General features: G+C 38.1%; 3 protein-coding genes and 1 pseudogene across 4 annotated transcripts; 1 reads left to right on the top strand and 3 right to left on the bottom strand.

The window, feature by feature from the left end:
- The first annotated feature begins 759 nt into the window (after window positions 1–759).
- LOC111789041 (vascular-related unknown protein 4) lies at window positions 760–1,684 on the top strand. The gene is made up of 3 exons (XM_023669658.2): window positions 760–1,166; window positions 1,307–1,363; window positions 1,442–1,684. The coding sequence occupies exons 1-3, from the start codon at window positions 813–815 to the stop codon at window positions 1,556–1,558; spliced, it is 528 nt and encodes a 175-aa protein (XP_023525426.2). The 5' UTR covers window positions 760–812; the 3' UTR covers window positions 1,559–1,684.
- Window positions 1,685–6,593: 4,909 nt separating this feature from the next.
- LOC111789076 (early nodulin-like protein 9) lies at window positions 6,594–8,169 on the bottom strand. The gene is made up of 2 exons (XM_023669718.2): window positions 7,918–8,169; window positions 6,594–7,306 (listed from the first exon to the last, which is right to left on the bottom strand). The coding sequence occupies exons 1-2, from the start codon at window positions 8,093–8,095 to the stop codon at window positions 6,735–6,737; spliced, it is 750 nt and encodes a 249-aa protein (XP_023525486.2). The 5' UTR covers window positions 8,096–8,169; the 3' UTR covers window positions 6,594–6,734.
- Window positions 8,170–9,314: 1,145 nt separating this feature from the next.
- On the bottom strand, window positions 9,315–13,411 carry LOC111786542 (DDRGK domain-containing protein 1). The gene is made up of 9 exons (XM_023666785.2): window positions 13,271–13,411; window positions 13,001–13,132; window positions 12,758–12,863; window positions 11,466–11,572; window positions 10,996–11,097; window positions 10,733–10,894; window positions 10,316–10,372; window positions 10,043–10,079; window positions 9,315–9,874 (listed from the first exon to the last, which is right to left on the bottom strand). Exons 2-9 carry the CDS (start codon window positions 13,118–13,120, stop codon window positions 9,672–9,674), a joined length of 894 nt encoding a protein of 297 aa, XP_023522553.2. The 5' UTR covers window positions 13,121–13,132; window positions 13,271–13,411; the 3' UTR covers window positions 9,315–9,671.
- Window positions 13,412–14,117: 706 nt separating this feature from the next.
- LOC111788819 (polyubiquitin-like) lies at window positions 14,118–16,970 on the bottom strand (annotated as a pseudogene). The gene is made up of 2 exons (XR_015419817.1): window positions 16,809–16,970; window positions 14,118–16,185 (listed from the first exon to the last, which is right to left on the bottom strand). The product of XR_015419817.1 is annotated as a polyubiquitin-like (transcript).
- Between the last annotated feature and the right edge of the window lie 678 nt (window positions 16,971–17,648).

Raw genomic sequence — 17,648 nt, 5'->3', positions numbered from 1 at the left:
ATAAGAGGTACATAAATGAACCGATACCATATCCGAAGAGAGAGCGATCCTGAGCCGAAGATGGCTAAGAAAAGCTAGAATTAAAAGTAACTATTTATACCAATAAGGAGCCGTGCATCTTCCTTTTGGGTGCCTAAATCACAGGAACCATAGGATGACCTCTCGGAAATTTTCCACGAAACATGTAAGTAATGACAAAACATGTTGAAAGGACCCGTGTTGATTCGTGGGAATAGTCTCCACTCTTAAAAACAAAAAGTAAGTAATGTGACCATCTCACAGGAGATATCAGGGTCATCAGTGCCGAATCAGAATTCATTACAATAGAAACCTCTAGTAAAATGTTCACCCGTAACCCAGCAGATAAAGTACATTACATAGTCCGTTTAAGGGATTGGTGACTTACCCATTCAGTGACTTTGGCACTGGACGTTCCAAAAATGGGGTACTATCGGGTCGGGTGAATTCAATAATAGACACCTGTTGGCATTTCAGCCTTCCTTCTCCTTTCAGGGCCTACCCGAAAGAGAATCCCGTATTTCTTGGTCGTGAATATCTAAAAAAATTTAAAATTGTAATCCAAATCTTGAACCTGGGACGTTATTAAATTTTATTAAAAGTAAATAAATTAAATTTTATTAAAAGTAAATAAATTAAATTTTCTCTCTCTAAATAGCAAGGATAAACCTATATATCCAAACTGCGAATTTCCCCAAACAAGAGGGACCAAGATGCAATTTTGGAACTTTCCATACCATTATTTATAACTTCCCTTCAAAACCCCATTCTTCATCTCTCTCTCTCTTTCCTTTATGGCCAAAGAAAACTCCACCAGTAACTCCGTCTGCCACGGCGGCGATCAGTCGCCGGAGGAGAGTGGCTGGACCATCTACTTCCAAGATTTCCTCAACACCAACCACCCTACTCACTATCCTGCCTCCTCTTCTTCTCATCCGTCGCCCGATCAAAGCTACTCCGTCGCCGACGCCGCCTCCTCCATCGCCGATCACAAACTACCCGCCGACAACGACCGAACTTCCATGGATCCCAATTTGAGCTGCAAAGATCATATCAACCTTTTCAAGAGAAGGAAGATGATCAAAGAGTTGTTGGTTGAAGATGAAGCTTTGGAGGATACAGCTAGCTCTCCGGTTAACAGTCCAAAGGTAAAAAATTTAATTATGTATTAATTCTAATTTTAATGGTTAAAAATATGAATAAATGATTGAATTTCTCCGAACCCGAGTTTGAGTTAACAAATCTCGGGTTTTGTCTAATGGGTTTTCTTGGACGTGAAAATATGCAGGTTTCTGATACAAATTTCTTCAGTAAAAACCCGAGACACAACGAGAACCGGATAAAGGTATGGAAGTACAGGGACGAAAATGATATTTTAATTTTTTAAAAAAGAAAATGATGGAAGTGTTGATATTTTGGGCAGGTAAATGAGAGAAGAGAAATGGGTTTAGTTGGAATTGGAAATGAGTACAAAGAGTTGAAGAGAAGAGGGCTTTGCTTGGTACCTTTGTGTATGGTAATGAATTATTTGGCTCAATAATTGCTATCTCTCTCTTGTTTATGTGCATATTCATTGGATGAAGGCTATTGTGTATGATACAATGTCTAACACTTTCGGGTATCATTATTGTAATCAAATCAATGCATTACAATATTTATGTTCTTATCATCTTGATCTGAATCTTGGATATGGGTGTTGCGAATAGTATTAGAGTGATGCGTTTCCTAATAAGATGTAGTTTGAGAACGAACCCAGATGGAAGTGATGTAGTTTGAGAACGAACCCAGATGGAAGTGATGTAGTTTGAGAACGAACCCAGATGGAAGTTGGTGGGTATGTGATGTTGACTTCTGTCAATTGAGAGGAAAACGTCGACGAGTAAAAACCGGCCGAATGAAATCTTCTTAGAAGAAAAAAGAATAACCGAATAAGAAAATGGCCAGAAAACATTAGGCTCTTCCATTAAACGGGATTAATTCAGATTTTGAAAAGTAAAAAACAACTAACGAAAGGTAAGGAAACCATAACTTTTTATCTAGGATCATATTTGAAATGAAAACAGATTTGAGGATAGGATGCTTTAAAAGGGTTTAAAACGAATTGAAAGTTACTACTTATACTAATAAAGTGCACTTCCGTTTTCGATGGTTCAATCAGTGAATATTTTTACTCTTAGAAGCTAGGAGTAGGTAAGGTGACTATGTCGTTCGGGATGTAGGAGAATACTGGGGTCATCAACCGTGGAATCTAAATTCTGGGTATGTGGCGTTACAAATGAAAAATAAATATTAACATTGAAAAGTTATATTAATCTATGGACATTCATGTTCAAACGCCTCATGCTTCAGATTTGGAATTCATATTCGACATTTAATAGCACAGACATTCTCCTATGACATGGTCATGATATGTACTTATCTCTATAGACCAACACAAACGTTAGTAGGGTTCTTAGCGTTCTTTGTCGTCGTTCTTATGCTTACGAGAAAATTATAGAAAATCATTCAACATAGAATTACTCCAAAGCTAAGTCGACTTAATTTTGAGGTTTTTACGATTGAGCTACCGAAAAAGGAGATGCACCTTATTGGTATAGACAGTAACTTTTAATTTTTTTTAAGTTTTTCTTAGTCATCCTATTCTCATACTCACTTTTATTCCGATATGATCTTGGTTCATTCATGTATCTCTCCTTTACTCCGGTGTCATGTTAAAACATATATATTTTAAACCAAAATGTCAGATATCCAAATTATATAGTAAAACATTAATTTCTTCTACCGTTCAACAAGAGACGTATAACATACACCACCTGTGAAGTTATTCATCGATTCAACTTTCTTTTAAATTTCTTTAGGGAATAAAGGGTGTTCTCGAACTCGAATGTTCGGGTCGCCAAAAAAATTACATATTTATAAAAGTAGAACTCATATTTTATACAAAATAGGGTGCAACCAGCAATTTTGCAGAATAGGAGGACTAAAAGAAAATTTTTTGTTGAAGATTCCTTCCAATTTGATTATTTTTTATTCCATAATAGGTCCAACAATTTTTCTTTATTTAAATAATGGACTTGAGAAATTTCTATAAGAATATTTTGCTTTTGTATTTTAATATGAAAAAAAAGGAGCAAGTTACATGATAAAGTTAGTGTTTTTTCAAAAAAGAAAAAGTATATTGAGCTGACGGCCATAGATAACGAGTCAAATCGGACAATATCTGATAGCGGTGGGCTTCAACTGTTATAAATTGTATCAGAGTCAGACACCGGGCGGTATGCTAGCGAGGATGTTGAGTCTCCAAGGGAGTAGATTGTGAGATCCCACATCGATTATAGACGGGAATGAAGTATTCCTTATAAGGGTGCGCGCGGAAATCTCTCCCTAACTTACACGTTTTATAACCACGAGGCTGATGACGATATGTAACGGGCTAAAGTGGACAATATCTACTAGCGGTGAGCTTAGACTATTACATGCACGTCCTCGAAAAAAGAAAAGAAGTAGAACACAAGATCAATTTTAAAGTCTGATCATAATCATATTAGTTTTAGTCATGATTGCATGTTTATGCATTTTCCGACATCAATCATTGAGTCACTTATTTAAATTTTATTTTAATAAAAATAAGGTGCTAGTTTATAAAACGTCTATTTATTTATTTTAAAATTATTTTTAAAAGTTATTGAAAAATAAATAATTAAAAAATTATTATAAGATTAAATAAAAATAATAAATAATATACATTCGAGTTTAAAATTAACAATAAATTCGATGTGATGTCCCACATTGGTTGGGGAGGAGAACAAACCAACATTTACTAGGGTGTGGAAACCTTCACCTAGCAGACGCATTTTAAAGCCTTGAAGGAAAGCCCGAAAGGGAAAGCTCAAAGAGGACAATATCTACTAGCGGTGGATCTGGGCCGTTATAAATGGTATTAGAGCCGTACATCGGACGATGTACCAGCCTTTTCGCTGTTCCCCGAAGGGGGGTAGACACGAGGCGGTGTGCCAATAAGGACGTTGGCCCCAAAGGAAGTGGATTGGGGGGCGGTCCCACATCGATTGAAGGAAGGAAAGAGTGCCAGCGAGAACACTGGGCCTCGAAGGGGGTGGATTGTGATGTCCCACATTGGTTGGGGAGGAGAACAAACCACCATTTACAAGGGTGTGGAAACCTTCCCTTAGCAGACGTGTTTTAAAGCCTTGAAGGAAAATCCGAAAGGGAAAGCCCTAACGGTGGATCTGGGCGCTAGCGGTGGATTTGAGCCATTACGTTCGAGTTGGTTCGGTCCAACCCAATTTATTTGGAGAGAAATTCATGAACCAATCTAATCAATAAAGTTTTTATTTATTTGAATTCAACCCTTATTAACCAGGTGACCTATGCTCAAATTGATCATGACATTCGATAAATAACGAAACGTGCAATTTGAATTAAAAGAAATAAATAAAATTGTTGATAAATTAAAAATATAATTATTCTTAATAATTTAAACCTTATCCAACTTCCATTTAAAAAATAATATTGACTCCCAATAAGATGTGGAAGAATTTATATAATATTGGTAGTGGGATTTTCTTATTATCTAATTAAACATAAATTTAGTCTATTAATTAAACCTTACTTCCTATTTTTGTTCTTGTTTTACTTAATTAACTATTAAACCACTCCTAATCATTGACCATTTTGGAGAAATTAATAAATAATTATTTTGATTTATTTGTTAAGATTTATTCTTTTTGCTGGTGTTATCTCGATCAGGTTCTATCCATTGAATTTTTACTTGGTCCTTTAAGATAGCATGGATTTGTCACGAGCGTATGGGTCGTTGTCGTTGATGTCGTGTTTGGTGTAATCTTTAGCTTCATGGGTCGACTACTCATTCCACTATGTCTACCTGTTGTGTTGGTTCGACAAATGTGGTTGCTCGTTGCTCCACATAGTTGAGAGTAGGTTTGGTTTTCCTTTTCCTTGTACCTTGACTTCGGACCGTGAAATCTTTGAAAAGAAAAAGAAATTTTTATAACCGAAACTATTATAAATAGTATAACTGTAACGACCCAGATCTACCGCTAGTAGATATTGTCATATTTGGGCTTTTCCTTTCGAGCTTCCTCTCAAAGCTTTAAAACGCGTTTGCTAGGGAAAGGTTTCTACACCCTTATAAATGGTGGTTTGTTCTCCTCCACAACCAATGTAGGACATCAGAGTCAGATACCAGACGATGTGCCAGCCTTCTCGCTATTCCTCGAAGGGGGGTAGACACGAGGCGGTGTGTCAGTAAGGATGCTGGGCCACAAAGGGAGATGGATTTGAGGGCAGTTCCACATCGATAGGAGGAAGGAAAGAGTGCCAACAAGGACGCTGGGCCCCGAAGGGAGTGGATTGTGATGTCACACATTGGTTGGGGAGGAGAACAAATCACGGTGTGGAAACCTTCCCCTAGCAAACACGTTTTAAAGCCTTGAGGGGAAGCCCGAAAGGGAAAGCCCAAAAAGGAGAATATCGACTAGCAGTGAATGTGGAGCGTTACAATAATATTCTCGAACCAAATAATCAATTAATAAATGTTTATTTTTAATTATTTTTTTTTTCTTTAATACAAAAAAAAAAACGGTTTGAAAATATTTTATAAAGAATCTTACACAATCAAGTTTTTCTATAATAATTACAAGGTTGGTGATCATTGAAAAATGATAAAATAAAATAAAAACACATTATATTCCTTCATAGTTAAATAATGTAAAAATATCATTAAAATATATATCTCAAATATATTTTATAACTATTTAATTCAGCAATTCATAGGCCACTTAAAAAATTTATTATTTAATTCATGTCTAAATATAAAATGAATCACACGTAAAGATGTTCATCCCTACCCGACTCTGTCGGAATCGAGGTGGAGAATTTTAATTTAATTGAAAATTTGAGGGACTGATTGAGAGAGAAAAACTTATGAAAAACTCCAGAATGATATATTTAAACCGTTTTTGACACCCGAAAAAATGTATAGGAATTATGTAAGGCATCGTTCACAGACTTATTATGTTATAGAGGAACTATGGGGACCTCATGAATATTTGTGTGTCACGTGCATTATGATACTTTTCCATGATGATTAGTACAGACGTGTACATTACAATTTATGATTTACGACATTTATGTTTGTCATGATGTTATGCAGGTCCTCTACCTCTATGGTGTTTGGCAACATCCTACGGTGAGTGTTAGCTTCATGATCTAGACTTAAGGGGTGTGCCAGCCTGCTTGGTGAACCCATGATCGTACGCGTGAGTCATGTGTTACTATGATATTTTAAAAGGATAGATTAGAAAGTTGTGTCGTACGGTGATATTTTAAAAGGATAGGTCCCATCATGTTGCATGTGTTTGCATTTTTTTACTTTAATTGTAAGTTTACTTATCGAATATTTAACAAATCAAGCTAGTCATGTGGTACTCTTACATTTTAGATAAGTATAAAAACTCTTCTACCGATGACAGTAGTGTCATCACGATCACGAAGATCATTAACCTAGTGATGTAGCCCCTACGTCTTATGAACACATTATTTTATTCTTTTCTTTGTTTTATTTAAATTTCCTGTTATTTATTTTCCCTGTTTTGTTTTCAATTTTTTAAATAAATGTTTTCATATTTACATATATGTAGCGATTCTATTTCAGTAGAAAAATAGCATCTCTTCCGTCAAGCTAAGATAACAGCAGCAGCAACAAATGCTCCAACGGAGCCAATGCTGCTCGGAATGGTCGAATATCCAAGACTCGGAGATGGCGATATAGGAGCAGCAGGGCTGATCTCAACCGTCGGAGGTGGAGCCTCTTGGCCAGAAGGTGCAGGAGATGGGCTGATCTCAACCGTCGTCGGCGGCAGTGGTGGAGCCTCTTGCACAGAAGGCGCAGGAGATGGGCTGATCTCAACCGTCCTCGGCGGCGGAGACGGGTTGGTTTCATTAGACCCTGATGGCGAAGGAGAAGGCGCCCAAGTTTGATCATTTGGTGGCGCAGGCGACGGAGCTGAGGGTGGAGGAGGCAAAGTGGTTGAATTGGTTCTATCAGCCAAAACAACCACCACCAGCTTCTCATCTTTGAGGCAATTGGCTTTGTTTCCACTGATAAAATAGTAAGCCCCTGATTTGTCAAACTGGAAAACAGTATGGCCATCGGAGTACTGTTTGATTGGCGCTTGGATGCTGCAATTGGCGTAGGCATCTTGGGTCACTTGAAGCACTGAGTCTTGATCAGCAGCATAGTTGAAAACTGCATGCACATCATGACAAGGGTCGTTATTTAAAATGATACCGTGAGATCCCATATCGGTTGAGGAAGAGAACGAAACACCCTTTGTTTATAAAGGTGTTGAAACCTCGATGAATTTTAAAAAAGTCCAAAAGGAACAGCATAAAGAGGACAATATATGCTAGCGGTGGACCTGAACAGTTACAAATGGTATCAGAGCTAAACACTGGGTGATGTGCCAGTGAGTAGGCTAAGCCCTGGAAATGGTACACACCAGGTGGTGTGCTAGTAAAGTCGTTGGGCCCTGAAGGGAGGTGGATTTGGTGGGGTCCCACGTCGATTAGAGAAAAGAACGAGTGTCAATAAGGGCGCTCGGTCCCAAAGGAGGGTGGATTTGATGGGAGTTTCAGGACGCTGGCCTCAAAGGGGATGGATTGTGAGATCCCACATGGGTTGGGGAGGAGAACGAAACACCTTTGTAATGATGTGGAAACCTCTCCCTACCAGAAGCGTTTTAAAAAACCTCATGGGAAAGCCCGAAAGAAAAAGACTCAAAAAAGACGATATCTGTTAGCAGTGAGCCTCGACCGTTACAAATTCTTAAAAAGATAAGGTATGAAATTTGGACATACCTAAAGAGTCTCCAATTTGGAACCTGTTAGCTTCTGCCCATTGATTATAGCTTTGGGCCATTGAAACTCCCCAGCCCTTAGCTCCTCCAACTATGAACTGAGTGGCTTCACTTTTGTGCAACGACAACGCCATTACTGCCCATATCAAACCTCCAAATGCAAACCCTAATTTGGCCATTTGAGATCGCTAAATGGGTTTGAAGCAGGTTTTGAATGGATTGAATGGGTTTTTGTAGGGTTTGTTGAAGGATGAGAACATGGTTTTGATACTCAAATTGATGAACTGTTTGGCTTAGATTTCTTGATTTCAAATGGGTTTATGCTTTGCTTTACTATTTCTTTTTAGAATATTCATATCTTGTGGTTTGGATATGAAGGGAAAAAGATATAAAATTATTCTCTATTGACCTTCCTTCTTCAACTCTACACTTTTTCTTTAAGACTGATTTATATTGGATCTTCTTCTTGTTTCTTCAATGAATAGAACTTGGCTTGGCTCGGTTTTTAAAAAACGTATGGCCAAAGTGTCACGGCCATGTTTGTTCAAGGCGTGTTGCTCATGGCTGCATGACTGTTGCATGTCAAACCCCTCACTTTAATGCTTTACTTTATCAATCTTTTCTATGTGTACGACATTTCGGCAAAATCATATCTACACCTAGTAGACTTGAGATGACTCAGAATGTACTAGTAATTAGTTGTCAATTCTTCTCACCCGGAGTTATATCTTTTCTATGTGTACGACATTTCAGCAAAATCATATCTACACCTAATAGACCTGAGATGACTCAGAATGTACTAGTAATTAGTTGTCAATTCTTCTCACCCGGAGTTATATTTTTTCTATGTGTACGACATTTCGGCAAAATCATATCTACACCTAGTAGACCTGAAATGACTCAGAATGTACTAGTAATTAGTTGTCAATTCTTCTCACCCGAAGTTATATCCTTTTAAGCTATTGTGTTGTCTTCTTTACTAATAGCCTATAACATTATTTCTCTCAATCTTACCTTCAAACTCTCTTTTTAAAATCTCTCTGTCCCGTTTTCTAGAACTTTTTTAAAATAGGTTCGAAGGATCGGGCATATATCGTCTGGCCTAATGCAACAAGATTTCAAGTTGGTTGACTCAATGGAGAGAGTGAGTGCTGCACAATCGCTTACAAACGTCCGTTCTTTTTTTTATAATGCATATAACAATCATAAGAGCAACAGCAATACTTCATTTTTACATAAATATGATATCTCCATCAATCACTCACCCACCCTATTTTTATCTATAATTAAAATTGCACAATAACCTTGTTATATAGAAGAAAAAAATTACCAAATCCAATTTTGCTTTCTATTTAAAAAAAAAACGAAACGAAGAAACGAACAACGGGAACGTTACCAGGCAACAAAATTGTCTCTGTTAAAATGCTCACATATATCCAGACATCATCAACATTGTTCCCAAACAAACTCTAAAATGTATCAATGCCTTTATGTCTCAACCAAGAACAAGAACAAGAAAAGGTTTGTCAGATCAATCTTCTTTCTATTTCTGGGAATGATGTGAATCCAAGCTAAATGCAGGGCATGAAAATAATACAACAAGAAGAGCAGCTCAAGAACCTGCAGAGAGGGATTTTACATAATCGACACCCCCACACACTATCGTATCGTTGCATCGGTTGTTGTCTAAAATATATACTAGTTGTTGCTCATGATGCTTTGATGTAACATTCTTCCCCACATTTAGTAAGTGTATTAGGATACAGTTATCTCCTCAACATTCATTTCCTCAACCAATTGGACTTTTGGTTCTAAATCAATGAACTGGTTGGACTTGCTAGCTAGATGTGAAATGCTTACTCTTCCCTGACGCTGGATGTACTCAGCAACTGCTTCCATTTCTTCCTTTGATATGTATATATATTTCCCTCTATCGTCCATAACACCAGAAAGTCGACCTATAAATTTAATGCGTTTTTTCAATCAGCATCGTACTTGATGTTACACGTGATTATCAATATCTTGATCGAAAGTTCCACAATGATAAGAGCTTGAAAGAAATCGTGACAGACGAATCCATGATGAAATGCATTTGACAAGAGAGAGAAGAATGAATAGAGTCATACCCATACTCTCCAGGGAGGTGATCCGATTAATACATTCCTGCATTGTTGAAATATACTATGACATGAATAAGGGTAATATTTGCATAAAAGCAATGCACTGAGAACAAAACAAACACAATAACTGAAAGCCACAGTCAAAGAACAGAACACCATTCTTCTTGATACTCGTTCATTCTGATTTATTTCGTTTTCGTTTTCTTTTTCTTTTCTTTTCCTTTTCGACTACGATCACGACTAAATCCTGAATGCATACAACACTCATTATAGGGTTACCTGAGTTCTGAGCTTAAATTCTGCAGCAAGATCTTCCAATGGGACACATTTATGACACTGTAAAGAAATGTAAAAAGGTTTTCAGAAATAGAGACTCAAGGAAAGCATAAATTAAACAGCTTTAACTAAGAACAGTCAGGCTTAGTCATCCACGGGCAGATCTTACTCCCAACCTACACTAAAATATGCATGTGAATTGTAATAGACCAAGCCCACCACTAGCAGATATTATCCTCTTTGGGCTTTCCCTTTCGGGCTTCCCCTCAAAGTTTTCAAACGCGTCTGCTAGAGAGAGGCTTCCACATCCTTATAAAGAATCCTTCGTTCCCCTCTCCAACCGATGTGGAATCTCACATGAACACAGTATGATTCTCATAGGGAAGATTGCACATCTCATAACAACATGACAGACTTCACCTTTATATAGTCCACAAAAGCAGAGACCAAATCTTGATTTCCACCTTCCACTTCAGCTTCAGTTGTACCTTCAGCATCAACTGAAAAATCCCCTTTCCACTTCTCAAACTCAAGTGCAGCAGCTTCTTCCTCCTTGGCCTTCCGTGCCTTGGCTTCTTCTTCCTAATCAAAGAACGGTGACCATTCAACCACAGAATTTCCAGCCTACTTCGCACTTTTCTATATCCAGAGTTCTCAACAGAAAAAGTTATTGATTAACTAACCAATAGTCGTTCCTGTTCCTCACGCTCCTCGTCTTTCTTCCTCCGCATTTCTTCATAACGGTCTTTTTTTGTCACCCTTGAGTCACGGGAAGCTTGTTCAGCCTTCAAAACGAGAACTTTTGTCTTATATACAGTTAACCAGTAGAGTATAAAAGATAACAAAATGAAAGAAAATATGCTGAATAGTGGAACAATATATATAGCCTGTATTTTCACAAATACAGTGGAACAATATATATTTGACCATAAGAGTATAAGAGTCACACAGCAAAGCTAAGAACCTATGACATCTGCATTTTTGCAAGTATAGTGGAACGACATATATTGACTTGTATTTTCAACACACAGATGCAGTTGATAACAATCTAAACTTTCGATGTCAACATTTTCTAGGAAAATAGACATCAAACTGGTTCTCCTAATATTATACTCCTGTACCTATAAATATGTCAAAACTTCATATAAGCTACCTGTCTTTGTGCCTCACGCTCTTGTCGCTTCTTTTCTTTCTTCTTCGATACTCTTCCATCATGGTATTCATCCGCAGCGATTTCATCATCACTTCCATCAGCACTTTCTGTCAAAAATCATTGGGAATAATTGTCAGAGTTGTGAGTTATCATATTCAATATAATAAAATCCTGACTAAAACAATCACATATTGGTTGTTCCAAGCATTTCCAAACTTCATCCACATTGGCTACTTATTAATAATAATAGAAAAATGTCCATTTACCAGTGCATTTTTCTCAATACACTAATAATGAGGGGTCAACTGCCTTCAACTTCTCAAACTCCTCCTTCATTATTACAACTTCTTCAATACTTGGTAAAGATTGACAAGCTCATACTAAATGTGTGCACTAGATGTCTAGAATAGAAAACCTTATTAAGTATCCAAGCAACTGCAGAATGTTATGTTAAACATACTATATAAGAGTAATAGTTTAGGTTGGCAAGACAGTTAGGTAGGTAATCTCCCTTCAGCTATTTGTTATCCCGGATTCTATGCCATTTCTCTTGAGTACATTCTTCAGTCTTGTTTTTACCAGAGAATTTCAACATTGGAATCTAAAATTTAGAAGGAATCTGGAAGAGAGCAATTCGTTAAGGTTGTTAACAATCTAAGCTTTCAATGTCAACATTTTCGATGGCCAATTCATTGCCTATTGTTGGAAATGGAACACCAGGTATTAGGGGGTGTGGTAGTCTTCATTGCTTCTCACTATTTTTCTTGTACCTCCATTTTGCAATCCGTGCAATTTAGAATGAATTCTTTGAGGTCATGACCTATCTAAATTACTTGGAAGTCAAAAATCCTGAAGTAAAGTTCATTTATTGTAATAACCCAAGGCCACTGCTAACAGAAATTGTCCGCTTTGGCTCATTACGTATCGTCATCAGCCTCATAATTTTAAAATGCGTCTACTAGAGAGAAATTTCCGTACACTTACAAAAAATGTTTCGTTCCGCTCTCAAACCAATGTGAGATCTCACATTTATATCTGTGAACTCTTGTCCTTAGGAGGTTAAATACCAAAAACAAATTCAGATGAGGCATGCAATCATGTACACTTCGTATTTCAATTCATCAACTAATTAGAGAGCTGCTTTGTGAATCAAGCTTGGACATACCTGCCCCATACTCCCCTGGCAATTGATTTACAGATAAACATAACAGACTAAAAAAATTGAAATTAAACCAAAAAAAGATCATGGCGGGAGCGAAAATTGACATCGAAAGCTTAATAGGTACGCAAACCTTCCAGAGATGCCCCCGCGTTCGAGGAACTAGCAGCCGAAGCAGGTCTACGACGCATACGACGGCCACCACCAGCGGCGCGAACCGCAGTTTCCCTCTGAGGAACCTGAACAAATTCCCACAACCAAGTGAAAACCCCGAAACACCTACTTCGAAGCAGATTGATAACCGCAGCAATGCCATTCAATACAAAAAAAATAAATGAACCATCAAAGAACTCATAATGAGCCTCCAAAAGCACACCTGATCCTCATCTTCATGTGCATGACCAGAGCGAGAATCCTGATAGCGCCGCCACAGAAACAGAGGAACCAATGCAGCAACAAGCAGCATTGACAGAACTGCCAGAAGAACTTCTTCCATATTCCAACTTCTCTGTATCACCAAAAAAATTCATCGTGTAACTCGATTAATCGCTTGAAAAATCGCAAACGAAACATCTTCTGAAAGATCTAGCTTCTAGAATAGAACAATTACATATGAAAACGACATCAAAGGCGTTGGCAAGCATACCTTGCGAAGAGGAATTAGAAATTGGTGCTTGGGAACTGAAGATCGCCGAGGAGAAATGAACAAAGAACGCGAACGAAACAGTAATGAAGAAGAAGTCGGAGGTGCGGCGAATACGACGCCGTTAGAGCTTTCTGCAAGTCTTCTATATATCAAAAACCGGGCCGAACCGTGTCTCCTCCGGTCGGATAAGCTTTTTTTTACTATAGCCTTATGAAAATACCCTGCGTTGAAGCCGTATTTTCAGATATGCCATGCTGACCTAGACTTTTTATATATATATATATTACAAATTTAGTAAGAAAATTAGAATTTAATTTATTTGATTTTAAATATTAGAATTTTATCTACAAATAAAATGTTTAAATATAAAATTATATTTAAATACAAATAATACATTTTAAATGTTTAAATATAAAATTATATTTAAATACAAATAATACATTTTAAATGTTTAAATATAAAATTAGACTTTTTATATTATAATACAATTGTCTAGATTGACAGGATTCGCATTTATATTACATGAGTTGATAGGTACATACCTAGATGCAGATGATATGTAGGGTTGTGTTATTATGTGGGGTTTGTTAGGGGTCTCCAACTATCCTCTAACAGTAAATTTGTCTCAATTAACAGAGCTATGTCTACCCGGCTAGGGGTTTGGCCATCGGTAGCGGTTCAATGTTTGGGTCGCAGAGGAATGCACCAAAGCCATTCAACATTGCATCCATAGCAAATTTAAGTAATTGACCTTAAAATAAAAGGTTAAAAAAAGGATAAATAAATAAAAGAGATCTGTTTGTATTTAATTATTGAACATAAAATTTATAAATCGAAGGTAGAAATATTTATACAAGTGCAATCTCTTTATTTATTTCTTTATTCATCCAAAATAATATTATCAGTTTGCTATTTCATATTTACATAATATCCAAGGGGAAAAACGGTACATTCATTCAGCTGCCTGTAACAGAAAGAATGAAATTGTACGTACTTATTATTACTAAACCATCCAGGAGGGCATACGAAGACACCACAAATCCAGTAATAATAGGAAGTCGTCGACATATCGGAGCCACCTAAAAGCCACCGTGCAGGTGGAGGACAAGGCGGAGGGTGGACTTCTGAATGTTGTAGTCAGCCGAAGTCCGACCATCCTCCGATTGTTTAACAGCAAAGATCAGTCTTTGTTGATCCAGAGGTACTCCCTCTGTCTTGAATCTTCATCTTCGCATTGTCAATCGTGTCTGAGCTTTCGGCTTCTAATGTGATCATCTTCCCCGTCAATGTCTTCACGAAAATCTGCATCCCACCACGCAGTCGAAGCACCAAATGCAGAGTTGATTCCTTTTGGATGTTGTAATCTGCTAGAGTTCTGCCATCTTCAAGCTGCTTACCGGCGAAGATCAATCGCTGTTGGTCAGGTGGGATGCCCTCCTTATCTTGTATCTTCGCCTTCACATTGTCGATAGTGTCTGAACTTTCGACCTCCAGGGTGATCGTCTTGCCTGTCAATGTCTTCACGAAAATCTGCATTCCACCCCGCAGTCGGAGCACAAGGTGCAATGTCGATTCCTTTTGGATGTTGTAGTCTGCTAGTGTCCTACCGTCTTCCAGTTGCTTGCCAGCAAAGATCAATCTCTGTTGGTCGGGTGGGATGCCCTCCTTGTCTTGAATCTTTGCCTTCACGTTGTCGATGGTGTCTGAACTTTCTACTTCCAGGGTGATCGTCTTGCCCGTCAACGTCTTCACAAAAATCTGCATTCCACCACGCAGTCGGAGCACGAGGTGCAACGTTGATTCCTTTTGGATGTTGTAGTCTGCTAGCGTCCTACCGTCTTCCAGCTGCTTACCAGCAAAGATCAATCTCTGTTGGTCAGGTGGGATACCCTCCTTGTCTTGAATCTTTGCCTTCACGTTGTCGATGGTGTCTGAACTTTCTACTTCCAGGGTGATCGTCTTGCCCGTCAACGTCTTCACAAAAATCTGCATTCCACCACGCAGTCGGAGCACGAGGTGCAATGTTGATTCCTTTTGGATGTTGTAGTCTGCTAGCGTCCTACCGTCTTCCAGCTGCTTACCAGCAAAGATCAATCTCTGTTGGTCAGGTGGGATACCCTCTTTGTCTTGGATCTTTGCTTTCACATTGTCAATGGTGTCTGAACTTTCAACTTCCAATGTGATCGTTTTGCCTGTCAACGTCTTTACAAAAATCTGCATTCCACCGCGCAGTCGGAGCACAAGGTGCAACGTTGATTCCTTTTGGATGTTGTAGTCTGCCAGAGTCCTACCGTCTTCAAGTTGCTTACCAGCAAAAATCAACCTCTGTTGGTCTGGTGGAATGCCCTCCTTGTCTTGAATCTTTGCTTTCACGTTGTCAATAGTGTCTGAACTTTCTACTTCCAAAGTTATCGTCTTGCCCGTCAACGTCTTTACAAAAATCTGCATTCCACCGCGCAATCGAAGCACCAAATGCAAAGTCGATTCCTTTTGAATGTTATAATCTGCCAGAGTCCTACCATCTTCAAGTTGCTTACCAGCAAAAATAAGTCTCTGTTGATCAGGAGGGATACCCTCCTTGTCTTGGATCTTAGCCTTGACATTGTCAATCGTATCAGAACTTTCCACCTCAAGAGTGATGGTTTTGCCAGTAAGGGTCTTCACAAATATTTGCATCCCACCGCGAAGTCTAAGCACTAAATGGAGTGTAGATTCTTTCTGGATATTGTAATCGGCGAGCGTTCGACCGTCCTCGAGCTGCTTACCAGCAAAGATAAGCCTCTGTTGGTCAGGCGGAATCCCCTCTTTATCTTGAATCTTTGCCTTTACATTGTCAATTGTATCTGAGCTTTCCACCTCTAGGGTGATCGTTTTCCCGGTGAGAGTTTTAACGAAGATTTGCATCTGTGAAGACACTAATGATAAGAAGAGTTGGATCAAAATCGTTGAAAACTATGCCTCACTAAGGTAACATAAACATGAACATAAAGAGCTCAGGAACCAATCCATTAATGAATAGCACTCAAAAAGATGAATTCAAGTAACTCATGTGCAGAACCGAGCCAGAAATTTCAGGCACAGTTCTAATTCTCATTTAGCATACAGTTTCTTAATATTCTGAAAATCTAGGGACAAATCGCAGAGAAACTTCAAAATATAAATAAAAGCAGAAATTAAAATTCAAGTTCTTACTCCCGAAGCTGTAAATTGAGAAAAATCTCCGTAAGATTTTATCGAGGCTCTAAAACTGGAGAAAAGGAAACCAATCGAACATGCGTGACGAATTGAAACGAATATAAATTCTATCATTTCTTGGAGAGAGATCAAAGATTTCCAGAAAACGAAGAAACTCCAATAAACTCAAAATCAACCAACAAGAACATCTACAAATTAACACAGATGGCAAAAGAACCGCAAGGGCAGCAGGATCAAAATCGAATAACGAAACAGAACAAAACAAATAATTGAACAAACCAAACTTCGAACATGTTTCGAAACGAAGAAAATAAGAGAAGGAAAGAAAAAGAGCGAGGCATACCTTGAGATCAAGAAAGAGCGCGACAAAAATGGAAACAATCTGGAAGACGAGGGATTAGGGACGAGGAGGGGATGAATTTATAGGTGTCGATCGCGAATTTTGAGGGATGGGGTTCGGAGGAAGAAACGAAAATTAATGGCGGTTCTTGGTTTGCAAGCCAGGATTAGAACTGCCTCCGTTCGGTCCTATGAGTGCCTTATTTTGGGACGCTCGCTGCTAGCCATTCCGTCCTACGCGCTGACGCTTGACCATTTTCTTTGTTTAAAAAATATTATATTTAAAAAATACTTATAAAATTTTAAAATATAGGTCCACCCGACTCTGCACAATGTTATGATATTGTCCACTTTAAGTAAGCTCTCGTGGCTTTACTGGCTTCCCAAAAGGTCTCATAATAATATTTTTTTATTATAAACCTATGATCACTCTCGTGCCTTTGTTTGGGCTTCCCAAAAAGCCTCCTACCAATGGAGATAGTATTCTTTGATTATAAACCCATCAACATTAACAACTTCTTTGTTCTACACCTAAGGACCTAAGCACTTGATTAGCATGGTTAAGTTAAGGGCATAACTCTGATACCATGTTAAGAATTTTTAAGCTAGCAGCTTCTTTGTTCGACACCTGAGGATGAGGATGACTATAATATCATGTTAAGAATCACGGACCTCCATCATAGTATGGTATTGTCCACAAACATTAGCTTTCATGACTTTGCTTATGGTTTTTACTAAAGAGTTCATACCAATAAAAATGTATCACCGATCATACCCTTAGTTAGCCAATACAAAACTCTATCCCAACAATCATCGACATAAATTATCTTTCTCGATCCCCTTA

Source organism: Cucurbita pepo, chromosome 2 (assembly GCF_057944985.1).
Source record: "Cucurbita pepo subsp. pepo isolate OVF chromosome 2, ASM5794498v1, whole genome shotgun sequence".
NCBI classification, from domain to species: Eukaryota; Viridiplantae; Streptophyta; class Magnoliopsida; order Cucurbitales; family Cucurbitaceae; genus Cucurbita; species Cucurbita pepo.
This window is presented reverse-complemented; position numbering and strand designations above follow the sequence as displayed.

Coding starts and splice junctions, on each gene's coding strand:
- LOC111789041 (XM_023669658.2), top strand. CDS start 813: ATGGCCAAAGAAAACTCCACCAGTAACTCCGTCTGCCACGGCGGCGAT. Junction 1,167..1,306: donor CTCCGGTTAACAGTCCAAAG/GTAAAAAATTTA, acceptor GAAAATATGCAG/GTTTCTGATACAAATTTCTT. Junction 1,364..1,441: donor ACAACGAGAACCGGATAAAG/GTATGGAAGTAC, acceptor TATTTTGGGCAG/GTAAATGAGAGAAGAGAAAT.
- LOC111789076 (XM_023669718.2), bottom strand. CDS start 8,095: ATGGCCAAATTAGGGTTTGCATTTGGAGGTTTGATATGGGCAGTAATG. Junction 7,307..7,917: donor CCAAATTGGAGACTCTTTAG/GTATGTCCAAAT, acceptor ATGTGCATGCAG/TTTTCAACTATGCTGCTGAT.
- LOC111786542 (XM_023666785.2), bottom strand. CDS start 13,120: ATGGAAGAAGTTCTTCTGGCAGTTCTGTCAATGCTGCTTGTTGCTGCA. Junction 12,864..13,000: donor CACATGAAGATGAGGATCAG/GTGTGCTTTTGG, acceptor GAATTTGTTCAG/GTTCCTCAGAGGGAAACTGC. Junction 10,080..10,315: donor AATTTAAGCTCAGAACTCAG/GTAACCCTATAA, acceptor TCAACAATGCAG/GAATGTATTAATCGGATCAC.